At 54.3% G+C, this 16,748-nt stretch overlaps 1 protein-coding gene across 2 annotated transcripts in view; it reads left to right on the top strand.

The window, feature by feature from the left end:
- SUFU (SUFU negative regulator of hedgehog signaling) overlaps positions 1-16,321 on the top strand; it is a 105,910-nt gene extending 89,589 nt beyond the window's left edge. For both annotated transcript variants that reach the window (XM_008530957.2, XM_070557581.1), the window contains exons 10-12: positions 1,539-1,677; positions 10,502-10,570; positions 13,045-16,321. In XM_008530957.2, coding sequence (XP_008529179.2) covers positions 1,539-1,677; positions 10,502-10,570; positions 13,045-13,134 — 298 coding nt within the window. In that variant the 3' untranslated portion in view covers positions 13,135-16,321. The remainder of the gene's footprint in view (positions 1-1,538; positions 1,678-10,501; positions 10,571-13,044) is intronic.
- The last annotated feature ends 427 nt before the right edge of the window (positions 16,322-16,748 follow it).

Genomic DNA, 16,748 nt, shown 5'->3' with positions numbered 1-16,748 from the left:
TCCCCAGTAGAACTGGGGTAGCAGGGCAGGGGCTCTGGGGTTGGGCTCTGTTTTCTCCTGCTTTCTGCTTTTCCCATGCAAAACATTCACTTCTCCAAATCCACTGACCAGCCCAGCAGACTCCTTGAGGGACTTGGAAGCCCAGCTGTGTCCCTTCTGCTGCTGTCCACAGTGCCGGAAACCCAGCCCTGTGGCCGGAATTCAGCCCTCTGCTTGGGGATGCTGCACAGGGCTGAATCTGTTGCAGCTGGCTTCCTCCAAGCCCTCAGGGCTTCTACCCTCACTTTTATAGCAGGGAAGGCAACAAGAATAACTCAACTCAGACAACAGTGACAAGGAAGAAAGGACTTACCTGGTTTGGACCCTCCCCACTGTCCCCGGAGCCTGGGGAAGGAGCTTGCATGGTAACCAGCCTTGGCCAGCCACCCTGGGCAACAGGGCAAAGACAACACATGATTGGAGTAAACAGGGACTGGCAGGGCCCCCCTGGCAGGACCCCAGCCATTCCCTCCCCAGCTCCCTCTCTGGCCCACCTCAGGGCCTTTGGTCTGGTGAAGGGTTAATCTGAGGCAGCCTGAGAAAGCAGAGAGCAGGTTTTGCTTCCTTTGCTGACTGGCATCTCTGCCCCATGGGTTGCCCCTGCCTGCCCTTCTCCCAGGTGTATTTCCAGACAGGGGATTAGCAGTAACTTCTTGTGGCTCCCTCAGAGTGACCCCACTTGGCTTCAGCCATTTATTTATTTATTTATTTATTTATTTTTTGAGGAAGATTAGCCCTGAGCTAACTACTGCCAGTCCTCTTCTTTTTGCTGAGGAAGCTTGGCCCTGAGCTAACAGCATGCCCATCTTCCTCTACTTTATATGTGGGACACCTACCACAGCATGGCGTGCCAAGTGGTCCGCACCTGGGATCGGAACCAGTGAACCCCAGGCCACTGAGAAGCAGAATGTGCGAACTTAACCGCTGCGCCACTGGGCCGTCCCCTATTTTTTATTTTTTTAAGATGTGCTTGTCGCCTTAGAGCTAGCCATTTAAATCTTGTGGGAGGGCCCAGGAGCAGGTGGAAGCTTCTACCCTGGGCACAGGGGTTGTGCTGTGAAGGCACTATGCCATCATCCAGGGGTGTGGGAAATTCGTTTAGGTACAACTTCACCCCCACCCTCCAAACAAAGGGGGACATGACCTCCCCTCTTAGCACTGGGCATGACCTTGCAGCACATTGCTAACTACCCTCTCTGCCTCAGTTTCCTCATATGGACACAAAGGAGGTGCATTCACTACCCCTGCAGACCCTTTGAACACTGAGCTAGTGTCTCTGCTAGCTTTGAGCGCTTTGGAAGAATGACAGTAGAGAACTTGGGAGAGGCTTCTCTTGGAAGGTGTTGAACTGAACATGCTTGGTTACAGTGCCCTGTTAGTGGGCAGGTGGGCAGTCAGGAGGGCATTTTCCAGGCACCCTGTCCCGGGGAACATAGTCCCCACAGTCCCTGAGCCTTAGCCAGGCCTGCTGCTCACTGTCTCCTTATTCCCGTCCCCAGGGGCAGGCTCCTGCATGGACGGCACTTTACATATAAAAGTATCACCGGCGACATGGCCATCACATTCGTCTCCACGGGAGTGGAAGGTGCCTTTGCCACTGAGGAGCACCCTTACGCAGCTCATGGACCCTGGTTACAAGTGAGAACGCTCTTTTTCTTCTCCCTACCTCCTTTCTGTGGGCTCTTCCCGCCCCCACTCCCTCCATCTCCTCCCTTGGCAACTCCTTTCCTGAGGGGCTGGTTGTGAAATTCCATGTAGAACGTGGATGCTGCTGCCTATCCTACCAGCTCAGGAGCACTTCCTGGCCTCTCTGCCTATTGCCTGAGACATGAGAGATGACTCTCCAGGCCCTGACCATTGATAGTTCTGTTTGCTGTGGAAATCCAGGTTTGAGGCATCTGACACTTTCTGCACCCTGGGTAAACCAAGGTATAGGAAACCGAGGGTGAAACAGGATGGGAGGCAGTGTGGAAGCCTCTCTCTACTGCTATATGGAAGTCCCACCAGAATTCCTAGAAAGTAGGCATCTGGAACTCGACCTGCGGCTGGGATGGGGACGCCTCGGCAGACACAGCCTCCCCCATCCCCTCATCTAATGGCTTTTCCATTCCTCCTGATGGAAACCCAGCTTCTCTGTGCAGAAACCTGCTGGCTTGTCCAGAACACTTCGTCCCTCCTTTGCTTTTCTGGCTGGAGCACTGCTTCAGAGCCACTGCCAAGCGGGGTGCTAGGGCCTGAAAGCCATAGGCCTCCTTCCAGACGCCACCCGTCCTAGGTCTCTCATGGGTCCTTGGCCTGGTCCAGCACACTCCCAGATGTGTTAGAGGAACAACATCCTTTCTTGTTTGTTGGGGGTGTGGGAGGAGGAACACTCTACCATACCTCTCTCAGGAGTAACGAGAAAGGGAATCTGACCCTAATCCAAAAGGTGATCATGCCTTGTTTGTGGTGTATGGGAGCAGGAGGGATTACAGTAGAGGGGAGGAGAATTATGCTGGTTTTGTGAGCTTAACCCAGTCTGGGGGGTCTGTGAAGCATATATACTGTTAACGTGGGCATACTTTTTGTCCGTGTGTGTGCCGGCTTGCAGCCGAATTTCTCCTCCTTCAGGCCAGCTCCCTCCTCCCCCTCCCACCAAAATACTAACCCTTAATTAAAACAAACAGCAAACAAAGGACACCAACCACACTCCCCAGACTGAGCCAAGGTCAAAATGGAAGCTGATGCTTTAGGGATATTGTGTTCCATAAATTATCTTGCCTTTTTCTACTGTTGTTATTACATTGTTTCATAACAAAATTACTTTGAACCATAAAGTTATAAATACATTTTAAAAGTCCCACTTGGTAACATTAGATTTCTGTCCATGTGGTGTTGGTGGTTACTGTAGCAAAAGCTCTGAAGTGTAACCTTTGAAATTAGCCCAGCACAAGTGGAAGGGGCCTCTCCCCAGCCCCAGCGTACTCCAGGCCGCCAGGCTGCGTCTGTGGAGAGCAGGAAGGCAGTAGGCCTCTTGCCTGGGCAGAGCTGGTAAGAAGGGGGGAGGTGGGGTTGGGGCAGGAGACCCCAGGCCCTGAGAGGTCGCAGGTCATCATTCCCAGTAGGCCACAGTGTGCCAACAGGTCTCAGCAGAAGTGTCCTCAGATAGCTGTTTGTGTGTATGAAGGCTCAAGCACATTTCCTTAAGAAAGTAAGGACTGGGGTCTCCCCAAACTCAAGAAGAAATTCCAGTTACCTTTCACATGCTCAACTCTGAATCTGTCCTTGGAGTCCTGCCATCTCCCTTAGAACATCTTTCTTCCCTGAGGAGGTGGGTGGTCAGCATCTCCAAAGCTCAGCGGCCAGGAGACCTTGGCCCCCAGAGGATTCAGCAGATGTCATGTTTCTCCTTAGTTCCCCCAGAGTTCTGGACTCAACCCCAGTTCCCAAGCCCCTTATCCCCTGCTGATGTTCCACTCCTGCTCCACTCCCCCTCGCCTCGCTAGCAGCCCCTCAGTGAGCTTGAGCACTGGGCAGCACCGCTGAAACTCAGCACATGGTCCCCTCCCATGCACTGTTGCCCTGGGAACCGGGAGCGGTGGGAACCAGCCGCTGGCCTCGGCATGTTTCAATAAAGTTGCTGTGCTGGGAGCTGCTTAATCAAAGGCCTGTGTTATGGGCTCATTAGTGTGGTCCACCACAGGGGCCAGCTCACAGGGGAGCTCCCAGGAAGGTTGGCTGGGGCCCCACTCCCCAAGCACGCACCCTCGTTCACTGAGGGGTTTCTCAGGCCCTTTCCAAGGAGCCCTGGGAAACTCTCCGCCCCTGCCCCCAGCCCAGCTGGTCCTCAGCTGTGGAGCCAACACCCACACCAGCCTTCCTCCCTGCCCCCAAAGCAGTCAGTGTTTTCTGCATGTGATTGCCAGCCCACCTTCCTCCTTAGGGTCTTGCCACTGCAGTCACAGGCAGCTCCCTAGCTTGTGGGAACCTGGGCTTGTAATTATTTGTGGGCCTCTAGGTCTCCCTCTGGGGCTGGCTGTCTCCTTAGGAGTCTGCAGGACCTCCTGGAGGCCTGAGGTTAGGCTTGTAGTCACCAGTGAGCCCCAGGCCCCTCTGGAGGGAGAACCCAGCACAGAAAGGCCTGCCTTCACCCCTGCAGGACGCTCTTGCTCATGCTCCCAGGATCAGGGGTGTCTCCTTGACTCCTGTGTGCCCACGCCTGTTGGGGGCAGAGGAACAGGAAGTTGCTGAATGCAGCAGACCTAGGACTTGAAGAGACCCAGACTTCTGTTCCCTTGGCTACTGCTTGACTACTCCCTGTTGGTCCCAGCTGAATTGGGAGGGACTGGGATGACTTTCTTGCATCAGCCTTCAACAGCCTTGGAAGCCCTAGCTCCCAGCCTTGGCGCCTTGTTCTGGCTACTAGCCCAGGCCTGTTATCTCTTGGGGAAAGGGCATGGCAAAGACACCCCACATGGGGGAAGAGTGACAAAGGAGAGGCTGAGAGAAAAAGGCAGGTGAGGGAATCAGCCCTTTCCAGAGCTTGTGGGGTGGCCCCAGACAGGCCTCCACACCCACCTACTCCTGGGCCTGCACCTGCTCTCCAAGCTCCCCGCCCCATCTCTCCAGCCCCAGGAACCTCAAGACCTCAGCAGACAGAAAGGCAGGGCCATCTGAAACCCCAGGTTGAGCACAATGGACACTCCCTGCTTCCTGGAGGAGCTGGAGAGGCAGGAATCCTGTTCCAATTCCGCAAGCTTTTCAGTTTCCGGAGGTCAACACCTTGACTCTGTTTGCCCTACCATTTGCTGTTTTCATCCTCATTGAGATGGTAAAGCCCATCAGCCAACTTCAGAGCTTTGCAGGAGGGTCTTCAGACCCTAGGGGAGGCCTGCCAGCATCCTCTCCTGCACACCTTCCCCCAGCATTCCTCATCCCAGTGGCTCCAACAAGCCTCTCTCCCTTGAGTCTGTCAACACCAGGCTGTTAGTCCTCTGAGTGGGAGCCGAGCCCAGAGATGAGTCGTTCATCCGTCCCCAACCAGGGTTGATCTGAAGCGGGAGAAGTCAGCCCCAGAGGTCACATAGGGGTCACATCACCAAATATGAGAATATTTTTTTAAGCCCTTTAATGCTTTCTCAGCTGTGTGGTGTCTGACAGCTCACCCAGGTGGCGCCCCCATTTCTAGCCATTCCCCACCAGCCCTGATGGGAGGCCCCAGGCTTGGGAGAAGACACTCGGCAGCTGTTCTGAGTGGGCTCTGCTGCTCCAGCCAGGCCTGAGAAATCATGGCTGGGCTCTCCTCCTAGCCCAGCAGCTGACTCACCACAGTCCTCTGGACAAGCCCCTGCCTTCTCCTGTCCTGATCCACCCATTTGGACATTGTCTAGAAGACACTTGGCAATCCGTGGCCCAGGTGCTGGGCAGCTCCTCTTTGGTGCCTCTACTTTTTCTCCTTCCACTGATGCACCTGGAGACGTGTTCTCCCTAGAGACTTTTGCTTGGGCTGTCATGGTGACCTCATCACCCAGGGGTCCGCCCATTAGGGTTAAATCCTAGTGCTGTACCTGGGGAGTCCAGCACCCTCCCTTTCGGGAGAGGACTGTGATGGCCCACAGTCCTTAATGCCCGGCTCTTGGTGAGTTTGCCCTCACCAGCAAACAGCCAGGGCAGGAGGAGTCAGCCTGCTCCTGGCCACCAAGGCCAACTTCTCACCACCCACCAAGAACAGGAGACAAGTGAGGCCTCACTGTGCCACCACCGCAGCCATACCTGCCACACGCACCTCTGCCCCCGAGCCTGGGGGGTCTCCAGGCTGTTTTCTGGCTTTTATCTGGCCTGTGGGTGTGGGGGGGGGGGACACAGACTGGACTACTTCCTTGTCCCTGCCTCCTCCACTGCTCTTGTGGGTGCCAGAGCAGCTCCTTGGCAGGCCCTACCCTGTAAACAACCCATTTCCTTCCCTGAGAGAAGGAAAGGGAGGGAAAAAGAAAGCCAAACTTGTTGGGAAGCAAGAACAACGTGTCAACACGAAGAGCAAACAAGGTCCCGGACAAAGTGTGGATTGTCGTACCAAGGGGAAGGAGTGGGCATTGTCAGCGCTGTTTGCAGACTCAGAAATATCATTGACCACAGACATTTGAGTCAGATCTGCAGCAGCTGGGCTCCTGCCTGCAGCACAGCCAGGCCTGCCCAGGGCAGGCGCTGGCGGAACATCACTTTTTGGGTTCCTTCTGCAACTTGCTGGGGCCTAGGGAGTTGAGAGATTGTTGACAATCCTCCCTTGTCACCAACCAGCCAGATTATCCTAAGGTACCTGGTGTGAACACCTCGGAGTAAGCTGCTGGCCTAGATTCCCAGCCCCCTCCCTGACCAAAGGTGGGGTTGGAAGAAGGGAACTGGGAGCCACTACTCCCTCACAGCTCGGCCAATTAGATGGTGGGGGCTCTGTAGCCGTGCCCACTGTCCCTTCCCCTGTGAGCCTCAGTATTTCCTGGCACTCCCCCCACCACGATCTCCTGGGCTGCCTTTTTAAATGCCGATGTCTTGGCCTTGCCCAGGATATTCTGCTTCAGAAGGTCTGGATTCGGAAGGTCTGGATGGGGCCTAGCATCTTCATATTTTTGAAAGCTTCCCAGGGAAGTTTGCTGCTCAGATTGGTTGGGGGGATTTCCCCTCACTAGAGTATGCCTACCTCCAAGGGCTGCTTGTGCACAAACATAAGCGTTTTATGCCCAACTCTTGGTGAGTACAGATGTCAGAGTGCTATTATCGTTTTTATTATTATTATTATTATTTCTACTGCTGTTTTCTGGGCCAGAGTAACTGTTTCCTTCTGTATACATTCTGTAAGCTGGCCTGGAAATTTGCCCCACTATTACCACTTGGAAACTATCTTTGGGCATGATTTGCCTTCCTTTCCAGGTGGTCAACCTGGTTTTTGAGCAGTTGTGTGTCTGTGACACTCAGGATTCCAGCCCTCTTGAACTGAACATGTGGCCAGGAGCTGTGTGCCTGGTTGGGTTGGGACTGCTAGTTTTCTAGGCCATTGGTCAAAGCCAAAGTCACCTTCACCTACCCCACTGGAGGAGCGAGAGGACACAGCACTGAGTACACAAGGCTTCTAGATTTGGGGTATTTTCCTCAGACAGGAAAAGAGCATCCTCTACCACCATGAGGTCAGATCACTGTTCTTGTAAAGTCCAGGAGACTTGTCTCCTCTTGACACCTGCTCACCTGCAAAATGGGGATGATAAGTACCTCCTTTGCAGGAGCACCATAAGGGTTCAGTGAAACGATACCGTCAAGCACTTACACGTGGCACATGGAGGAGGCACTGTTCCTGCTATTGGTGGTGTTATCGTTACTGCTGCCATTGTCATAACCATTTCTGCTATTATTTGTGGCAAAGCCAGGCAGCTCCATGGGGACCCAGCAAGCTTCAAGAGCCTCAAGCCCCAGAATTGGACAGGCTTTTCCCACAGTTGCATCACAACGGCGAGTCTGTTGCTCGTGAGAGCACCCAGGAGGCGCTCCATCATAGCTGTCTATCTCCAGTGTCCTGTTGATAAGATCTGTGAACATTCTCAGCTCCAGGTCTGAAATATACAAAGAACAGGGCCTGTTTGTTCAGTCCAAGCTTCTAAGGTTTAACTCCCAAAGGAAATTAAATTAGATGCCTGGAGCTATGACAGTCTGTCGTGTTTCTTTGCAGGGTATGTCACCCTTAATATCATGCAGATCTCATGTATAATTTTCCCTGTTTAATTCTTTTAAAATAAGGTGAAGTTTCCAGAAGGAATCAGCAAATCACCAAAAGTGAAAATTGAGTAGCGACTAGGGTTTGTCCCCTTCTGTGGTCTTGCCATGCCCTCCCCCAGCTGAGTATGAAATGAATCCACACACAGATGGTACACACTTGGTAGTTGCTCTACTAAAAGCTGCCATAACTCACCCTCTCTCAACCACCAATTCCAGGTCTGTGTCGGAGGAGCTGGCTTAGGACTGAACTCGGTGCTGGTGGGGTTGTTGAAACACAGCTCTTTGGAGTCTCGCTGGGTGGCCACAGTTCCTGTGAACCCTCCCCCCACCCCAGCACTAGTTACAGCCCCAGACCTATTTACCTCTCTGGCAGAAAATCCCTCCTCCAAATTATTTGTGGGTTAGAAATCAGCCCAGCCTGGCCCGGACTGGAGCCATTGTAATATAATTGGGTTTTAGGTATGCTCATGTTTGTGCTAGCATTTGCAGAGATGGCAACAAGCCCCGGAAATGCCAAAAATATGAATGTGACTTTTGTACTACTCAAGCAGACTGGTGATAACTGGTAGAGAAACTCTGGACTTTTGGTGGGGGGGAAGCCCCTGGTATAAGAGGAAGAGGAGCACGGGCTCGGGCTGTGGGAGGATCGGGGTGACTGGGAAGGGGCCACTGCAGTCCGTGAGAGGAGGCAGCTAGCCCCTTCTTGGAGAATGTGGAGGAAGAACGGGGCAGGGAGGGGGCATCTCGAGTGGCATCTCCCTGGACCAACTTTGCCTATCTAAACCTTGTCTCTGTCCTCACTTGAGCCCTGAGCTCCTCAAACAGAAACTTCGGTGAGATATGGGCCAGTGGTCAGTTTTGTTCCTGATGTGGGCTTGCAGCCTGGGAGGGAGACGTCCTTTGGCTCCCTGTCAATCAAGGGAGGGTGCATGTCCAGGTGGGAATGGACTGCCTTCATGCCTGTCTCTGGGGCTCCATTCAGGACTGGGCCTAGCAGAGGCTCCCAGAGAATGCTGTGAAATCAAATAGATTGATGGACAGATGAATGGAAAAATGAGTAAATGTCGTGGGGGTAAGAGTTCAGAGTTTGGAAACAGTACTTCAGGCACTAACTTTAGAGTCCAGACATGAGCAGAATATGGCCTTGTCTCAACCACTCACAAGCTGTGTGACATTGGGCAAATTACATGACTTCTCTGTGCCTCTGTTTCCTCATCTGTAAGCAGACTGAAGGAAATAAGATATATGAGCAATGAGCACATTGCCTGGTGGGGGTTTGTCTGCTCACCTGAGTAGTTTTCTCGTTCCTTGTCCCCACCTCCACCCCGTCAACTTCCTTCCTTTGGAGTCCTCCATCCTGGGGGGCCCCTAGTGACCCTGCTTTCTCTTCTTTGCCATTTCACTTCATCTCACAAGCTGACCATTTCCAAGTGTTGAAACTCTTGGACAACATTTGGGATATAGTCAGCTTGTGAGACGAACAGAGTGGACAACTCCCAGGGGAAACCTGATGGGTATTTTCTCAAGTTCTTGATCCCCATCCTTCTCACCGGAGGGTTTCCCTCAGAGGAGCCCCTCACCTTGGTCTTCACCCCATTGTCTCTTTTCCTGTGGGCCCCACCCAGGGCATTCAAAGTCTGCTGGAGGAGGCAAAGCAGAGGCAGGTAGAGCCAGCCGTACAGAAGGGTCTGGTGCAGAGGCCAGGAGGCCCCATGGACCAGCCCAGGGAGGAGAGGGGTAGAGGTAGGGGTCAGACTGGGAAGAGGAAAGACATCCTCAGCCTGGGCCCGGTGTGGTGCAGGCCTGCGGTGAGCTTGGCCTGGCTCTGCAGAGCCAGCCTGAGCAGAGGAGCTGGTTGAGAAAACAGCCCATCAGGCTGAGGAAGGCCTGAGTGCCCTTGGACATTCCCATTGGCTGTGAAATCTTCTTTAGGGGGTGAGGGCGGTGGTTGTACCAGCTGAATAGCAGGGCCAGGCTGTCCTAGACATCAAAGAACAAGGTATCAGACTAGAGCAGCAAAGTGGGCCAGCTAGGAGGTGACCTGGAGAAGTTTTCTCAAAGGAAGTCTTGAAGAGCTCAGTGGCTGAATGGGGCCTGCAGGGCAGGGAGTTGGGAGCTCCCGGCCTGAGAGAATGCGGATACCTTGATGGAAATGGGAGTTGAGAGTCCCTTTCCCATCTGTAAAATGAGACAGATTGGTGCACAATCTCCAAATTCTCCAACTCAGACATTCTTGGATGTACCTTCCGGGGCATTTCCAGATTCCAGACAAGGCTTGTATTCCAAACCCAAACAGATTCCTTTTGTCCTATCAAGTGGGAGGTGGGGGGAACATGTGAGCCTGGTTGGGCAAAGAGGATGTTGGCAGTCGCTCTTCTCTGCCCGTCGGCTTTTCTGTTTCCCCTCTACCGCACTGCAACATGCAGGAGGCCCGAACAGCCAAAATAGGGTAAATTCCCACCCATGTCCGTGCCCCTTCTGCAACCCGCACTTCCATCCACCACATGGCCCCAAGCTTCCTCATTGTCCTCTGGTGCCTTTCCTTCTGATAGAATTGCAGGCAGGGGGTGGGGACGGACCTCACGCCTTGCCTCTGTCCCTAGAGCAGATCACTGTGGGCTCATACCTCCTCCGTGGCCAGAAGAAAGGTCTATAGCTTGGCGGTTGGCAAAAAGACCACATATTAAAAAAAATAAAAGCCTGTCTTGTGTCTTCTTCCCAGATTCTGTTGACCGGAGAGTTTGTAGAGAAAATGTTGGAGGACTTAGAAGATTTGACTTCTCCAGAGGAAGTAAGCATGTTTGATTCTCACTGATAGTGGGTTCCAGCTTCCAGGAGCCTCTGTGTGTGTGTGTGTGTGTGTGTGTGTGTGTCTGTCTGTCTGTCTGTCTGTCTGAGTTGTGGGGATAGGCTGGAAAGGAGACCCTAGAGATGTTAAACATCTTTATTTCTCTCTGTCTTCCCACTACCCCCTGCCCCACCCCCAGCCCTCGTAAGGACACCCAGCAAATTGTCTGAATTGCCGGCTCCTGAGAACCTCATTGAAGAGTCAGCCAGGGCCTTCAGGCTAGTCTGAGTTCTCCCCAGCCCCTGCTGTTCCCTGGCAGGTTCTGAACAGAAAGCCCACGCCTGCTGCCAGAGAACATTCCACTGGGGAGTTCTGGTGGGCAGCGAGGGACTCCTGCTCTTGACTCAGGCCACCCAGGAGCCACTCTCCTTCTTCCCTTCCCCAACCATAGGCCCTCCCCTCTGGTCTGCCTCTTGCAGCCCTAGCCCAGAGCCCAAGGAGCTGGCAGGCCAGGTGGAGGTTTGTGCCTTCTCTGGCTACTCCTCCAGGGTACAGGAATGGAGCCCATAATCCCCTTTGTTTTTCTTCCTTGTTCCCGGCATCCTCATTTGTGGGGACTTACCTCATCCTGGAAAGTCCCTTCCCCTTCCCCTCCCCCGGCCTCCTACTAAGCAGCACCCCAGCAGGATCTGAGCCTTCCTGGCCTCAATGCCTGATAGGTTAGTGGAACATTAGCAAGCGGCCTGGCCTCTAGAGAGCTCTTCTGGGCCCTCCTCTGCCTATGGCAGAGACAGACCCTTCCCTCGCCCTGTCTGCCGGGAAGTGTGTTTGGGGGAGAGCTCCTTCACCTCCCAGGGACCAGGCTTTCAAGCAAGAGGGAGACCAGGCAGGAGCTAGCTTTCAGCCAGTGCTGGAGCTTCCAGCTGCACAGGCTCCCAAGCTGCATCAGCCAGGACATGGTGGCCTGTGATGTCCACGGGGTAGAGGAGCGTGCACAGGGTGGGACTGTCCTGTCCAGGTTTCCAGGTGAACAGGAACTCCTCAGAGCCTGAAGTCACCCCTAATAGGATAGTGTCTTCTCTATCCTCTGGGATGCAGCTTGATAAATAACTCATTTATACATTCAGAAGTCACCAAGCACCCAGTCTATGCCAGCCATTCAACCCCCACAGATCACCAGTCCCTGAGGCCTGGCTCCCATTCAGTCAGACCAGAGCCAGCTGCCCAGAAGCGCTTTCCAGAGAGGCCATGTTGCACTGGGATGGCGCTGTGCCAGACTGCTGCTTTGAGCTTGGGTGTTGAGGGGATGGGAGGGGGACAGTCCAGGCAGGAAGGAAACGAGCCAGGGGGAGCTTAGGAAAGTAGGTCACTAAAAATGACTTCTTTTTTTTTTTGCTTTCCTGTCTAGAGGCTGTCCCCACACCCTGCCCCACTCTCCACTTTGGTCCTGGCTTGGACAGTCCCCCATCAGAGGGAGAGACGAAGCCAGCCAGGAAGTGTCAGGTCTGTCCACTTCCAGCCTCAGCTCTAGGCAGGCTGAGGGCTCTGTTCTTCCTCCTCTCCAGCCTGGCCTGACTTCTTTTTGAGACCTGGGACAGTGAGAGTCATAAAAGGCAGACCCTGTTTCCAAGTCAGTGAGCATCTATTGAGCACCAGCTGTGTGCCAGACCACATGCAAGGTCCTGGAATACAGAGGGAATAAGATATGTCAGCCTCTTCCCCTACCCCAACCAGAAGCTCAAGAAACAAAACTGTAAGCAAATCAGTGATTCCTGGTTGGGACAGGAAGGCCTTGGGCTCTCCTTGGCCACCATTGGGACCACTTTCAGGCTGGTAACCCTGGGAAGCAGATGAGAATGAACAAGGGGGAGCAGGATGGGAGTTCACTCCTCCTGAGGATGCACCAGCCCAAGAAATCACCTCCAGCTGCACTCATCCTGCTGCTCTTCCCCCACTGAGGCTGAGGCTTTGCAAAGACTACAGAGGGCAGGTTCCAGGGTCCTTCCACACCAGCTTCTGAAAGAGAAGCCATGGTGGGGACAGGACCACAGAGTTCCAGACCTCAAGCCACTTCCCTGTAGCATCTGCACCCTCCCCCTGTCCCCCATCCTCTAGCCCCAGGGCCTCAGGGAGCAGATTCCTGACATGCTTGTGGCCAGAGGCAGAACCAAGGAAGTGAGCTGGAGGGAGGTCAGCACAGTCAAGAAAGAGTTAGAAAACAGGCCTCCTCCAACCCTGGTTAATTATTGGCAGGGCAAGGAGACACAAGGGGTCACCGAACTCCAGCTGCTTGACCCCAGCCACCCACCTGGGTCTAGCATTTGAGATTGAAGCCAGGCAACCAGGGGCCTGTCTTGCCCCCAGTACCCAGGGGACAGGGCCTGGGTGAGGATCCTGGCCTCTCTCTAGGCAATCCGGGAAGAAGGGGGTGGGTCCTGCTAAGTGTGCTCTCTGGTCTGTGCTTGCTCCCTCCACAGTTCAAACTTCCCAAAGAGTACAGCTGGCCTGAAAAGAAGCTGAAAGTCTCCATCCTACCCGACGTGGTGTTCGACAGTCCTCTGCACTAGCCTGGGCTGGCCCTGCAGGGGCCAAGGGAGAGCCCAGCTGCTCCCCGGTGACTGCCAGTGTAACAACTGCGTGCGAGAGATTCCCACAAATAAAAGGACAAGTGTGAGGATGACCGCGCAGCCACTGCACCCACAGCCGGTGGGGTGCCGTGCACAGGCCACAGGCCCCACTTCACCTGCAGCTCAGGGGCCTCACCTCCCAGCCAGCCGAGCCCATGTGACCAGGCCTTGGCCCCAGCGGGCCGTGAGCGGGCAAATGCAGACCTTCCCCTCCTGCTGCCGCAGGTTCTGGTTTGAGATTTGACTCTGGACCTTCGCTGTGCCCTTAGGTGGAGAAGGGCCTCATTCCCTCCTACCGCCTGCCACACAGCCCCGCGGGAGGGAGGTGGAGTGGCGTGTGGGGCCACTGCCCAGCTCAACCCTGGGAAGCCTTTGGTAGTCAAGCTCCTGTGGCCACAGAGCGATCCCTCTGATTGGGTTTGGTTTTCCTCCTCCTCATTTTATTTTGTAGAAACCGGATGGTATTTTATTGCTCTTCAAAGATGTCCAGAAGCCATGTATATAATGTTTTTTAAACAACTTTATTCCCAGATGAACTTTCTCATTCTCTCAGACAGGGGCTGGGGGCCATCTCCCCCTGAGCCGCCACCAGAGAAGGTGCTGGTGTGCTCCTGCCAGCCCCAGGCACATGGAGCCAGCTGCACAGAGAGGCTTTTCTTCCCGGCTGGGCCTAAGGGAGCCTGAGGCAGGGGGAACGCTGAGACACTCCCCCATGCAGCCTTGAGCCCAGTTCAGCTGGGGCCAGGAAAGGGTGCTGCTAGTTCTCAAGTGGACTGGGCCCCCACAAAGTTCAAGGACCATCAGGTTCTTGGAAACTTGATGGCCGCAGCCTCATCTTCCAGGCCTTTTCCACCCAACCAGGCCTGCCTGGGAGACAGCGAGGCCCGGCACCTCACAGACCATCCCCACCTGCCACTCAGGGCCTGGGTTTCCAGCTCTTTGACCACTCCTGTCCCATTTCCTCATCCCCCCGCGCTCCCCAGCCTCCAGGCTGTAGGACTCTGGCTTATTAAAAATGGAAAAGTCAACCTCTCAACATGTCTTTCACTTTGACTTTGCAAACAATGCACTCTACCACCCACCCATCCTCCCTGTATCCATTCATTTCTCATCTTTCATTCCTCATTCCTTGTCCTGTCTCCTTTCCTGCATCCTGGCCTCCCATGGTCCTTGGTCCCTCACCCCAATACCACAGATCTCATGGTCTTCCTCCCAGAAGCCAACCTATCCCTGGCCCATGGTATGGGGATCCTCTTGGGTTATCTCTCACTTCTGACCTGGAATCCACAAGCCCCTTTCATGCCCTCTTAACCCAGATTCTAGGGACCACTATTTCAAGATCACCCTTCAGGCCTTTCCAAAGCAAAGTCCTTTTGTCTGTCAGGGACCACACAAGACCATGCACTGCCCCTGTCTGCACCCCACACTCACGGCTACCACCAGGAGTGTCACAGGAGGCCCATGGGGTGCAGGGCCCCTCTGATGAGAGAGCCAGCCAAAGAGCTGCCTCCAGGCGCCATGAGGGCAGTGGCCAGGCTCTCCATGGAGCAGGATCTGAACTTCCAAGGGGCCGCTAGGGCCTGGCCCCTTCTCTGCACACACCCTCAGGGCTACCAAGTTAACTCCATCAAACTCAGAGCTTCAAGGCAGATCAGTCTGGAATATTGGGAGAGACGGGCTCCAGGTCCCCACCAGCGAAGATGGAAGCCCCTCTGGACCTGATGTTGGCAGCAGCTGTGCCCTCTGCTCTGAGAACTTTTCCAAAAGGACATTTCCTGGCCTTTGCCCACCACGGCATCCCTGCCTTTGAAGCTCTTGTCTTCTGACATTTTGTGGCCAGAGAGGTACCACCAGCTTGCCTCCTTTCCTTGCCACCCTGACTTGCCCCTCCACAAATTCTTTCTCTCTGGGGACCTGCCTTCACCTGCCTGGTTTGGCTGCGGGGAAGGAGGGTATTTTCTGAGCTAAGCTTTGTCATCAGTATGGGAGGCAGGAGGGAAGCAGCTGAGCTCAGAGACAGTGAGCCCAGGAAGCCTGTGGCCCCTTCCTGCCCTGCCATGTCAGGAACCTCCAAGGTCCGGCTGGGGCCAGGCCTCCATCTCCTTTCCCTACAGTGCATTGGCTCTGGGGGAGTGGCAGTGTCCACCATCTCTGACCAGACCTCCTTTCCTTGGGCAGTGGTGCCTTCTGGAGGTTTCTTGTGGGGGAGTGCTCTCCATTGAGCTTCTGGCTGGTGAGAGGGGACCCTCACTGAGGATCAAGTGAGACTGACCATGTAGCATGCCCAGCACAGCACCTGGCGTATGGGGGAGTGCTCACTAAATGTACCCCTGCTTTCCCTCCCTGCAGCTCTTTGGGAACCCTGACCTGAGAGTGAGCTGGGAGGTAGGAAGCCTCTTCTACCAGCTTCTTTAAGGCCTGCTCAATCCCACCCCCTCCCTCCAGGTCCCCATGGCTAAAGCTTCTGAGAGGAAGGGGCTCCCCCTTGCTGTTTGCCTGCTGCATGAGGCAGACTCCTGTGGCTCCCCCGATTCAGTGTGAGCTGCAAGAGGACTACAGACCAAGCTGCCATTCAGAGGGGAAGAGGCTCACGTAAGGTCTCAGGTCTGGTCGGGGAGCTGGTGCCTCTTCCTCTTCCAAAGGTGAGGCTTCAGGGCAAGGACTGGGAAGACTTCGGGAGAGTGTAAAGGGCTAGAGCGTTTAAAAAAATAAACACAGGGTCTTGGGATGGGTTTTGAGACTGAGTTGAGAGCAGGGAAAAAAACTGAAGGTTGGTGCCCCTATGGGGCAGACCAGTAGAGAATTCCCTTGACTGTATTTTTTTATCTGATGGTTATTCCTCTCTGGCTTCTGGGTCCTCCATGCCAAGTGAGGTACCTGGGTCCCTGTTACAAGTCAGGAGTCCTGTAGAGAGAGCCCTCCTTTTGTACAAGTACCTGAATGCTGCAATGAGCAGACTTTTGTAAAATTTTATATTAGTTTCTAATGTCAATGGCGACTCAGTTCCTGGGGGCTGCAGCCAGCCTGGGACTTTTGTAAGAATTTTTGGGTGACTCACTTAGATGTCGTTTCCTTCTTGCTCCCTCTTCCTCTGTGTAATCTAAGTGCATTAAACATATTTGCAGAAGTGCCTGTGTCTTGTGCTCCTTTCTGGCTGCCTAGAGTAAGGGAGCAGAAAGCCTGGGGCCTGGCAGAGGGGGTGGGCTGGACTCAGCCACTTAGAAGCAGCCAGGATGAGGAAAGGCCCCAGGACTGTTGGGAGTGGAGGGGGCGTCAAGGAGCAGGATCATGCAGCTGATGACTCTTCAGTCATGCAGAAATGACTTTGCAGGATCAGGCTCTTTCACTGGTCTTGAATTCCTCTAAGGTCAAGAGGGTAGGAGTGTGGGACACGGTCTGGGGAGATGAATGGGTGGGGAAGACCCTTTCTGCCACTTCATTCCTCTTCTACCCTTCTCTCACCAAAACACCCTTTCCCCTTGGGAAAGCGGGCCTTCCTCCCCTCCAGTTTGGAGTCCTTGTGCCCCCTTCCAGCTAGGGCCAAGAGACAGCCA

The sequence above is a fragment of the Equus przewalskii genome, chromosome 1, assembly GCF_037783145.1.
Source record: "Equus przewalskii isolate Varuska chromosome 1, EquPr2, whole genome shotgun sequence".
NCBI classification, from domain to species: domain Eukaryota; kingdom Metazoa; phylum Chordata; class Mammalia; order Perissodactyla; family Equidae; genus Equus; species Equus przewalskii.
The sequence above is the reverse complement of the archived record's forward strand: the minus strand, read 5'-3'. Positions and strand labels throughout refer to the sequence as shown.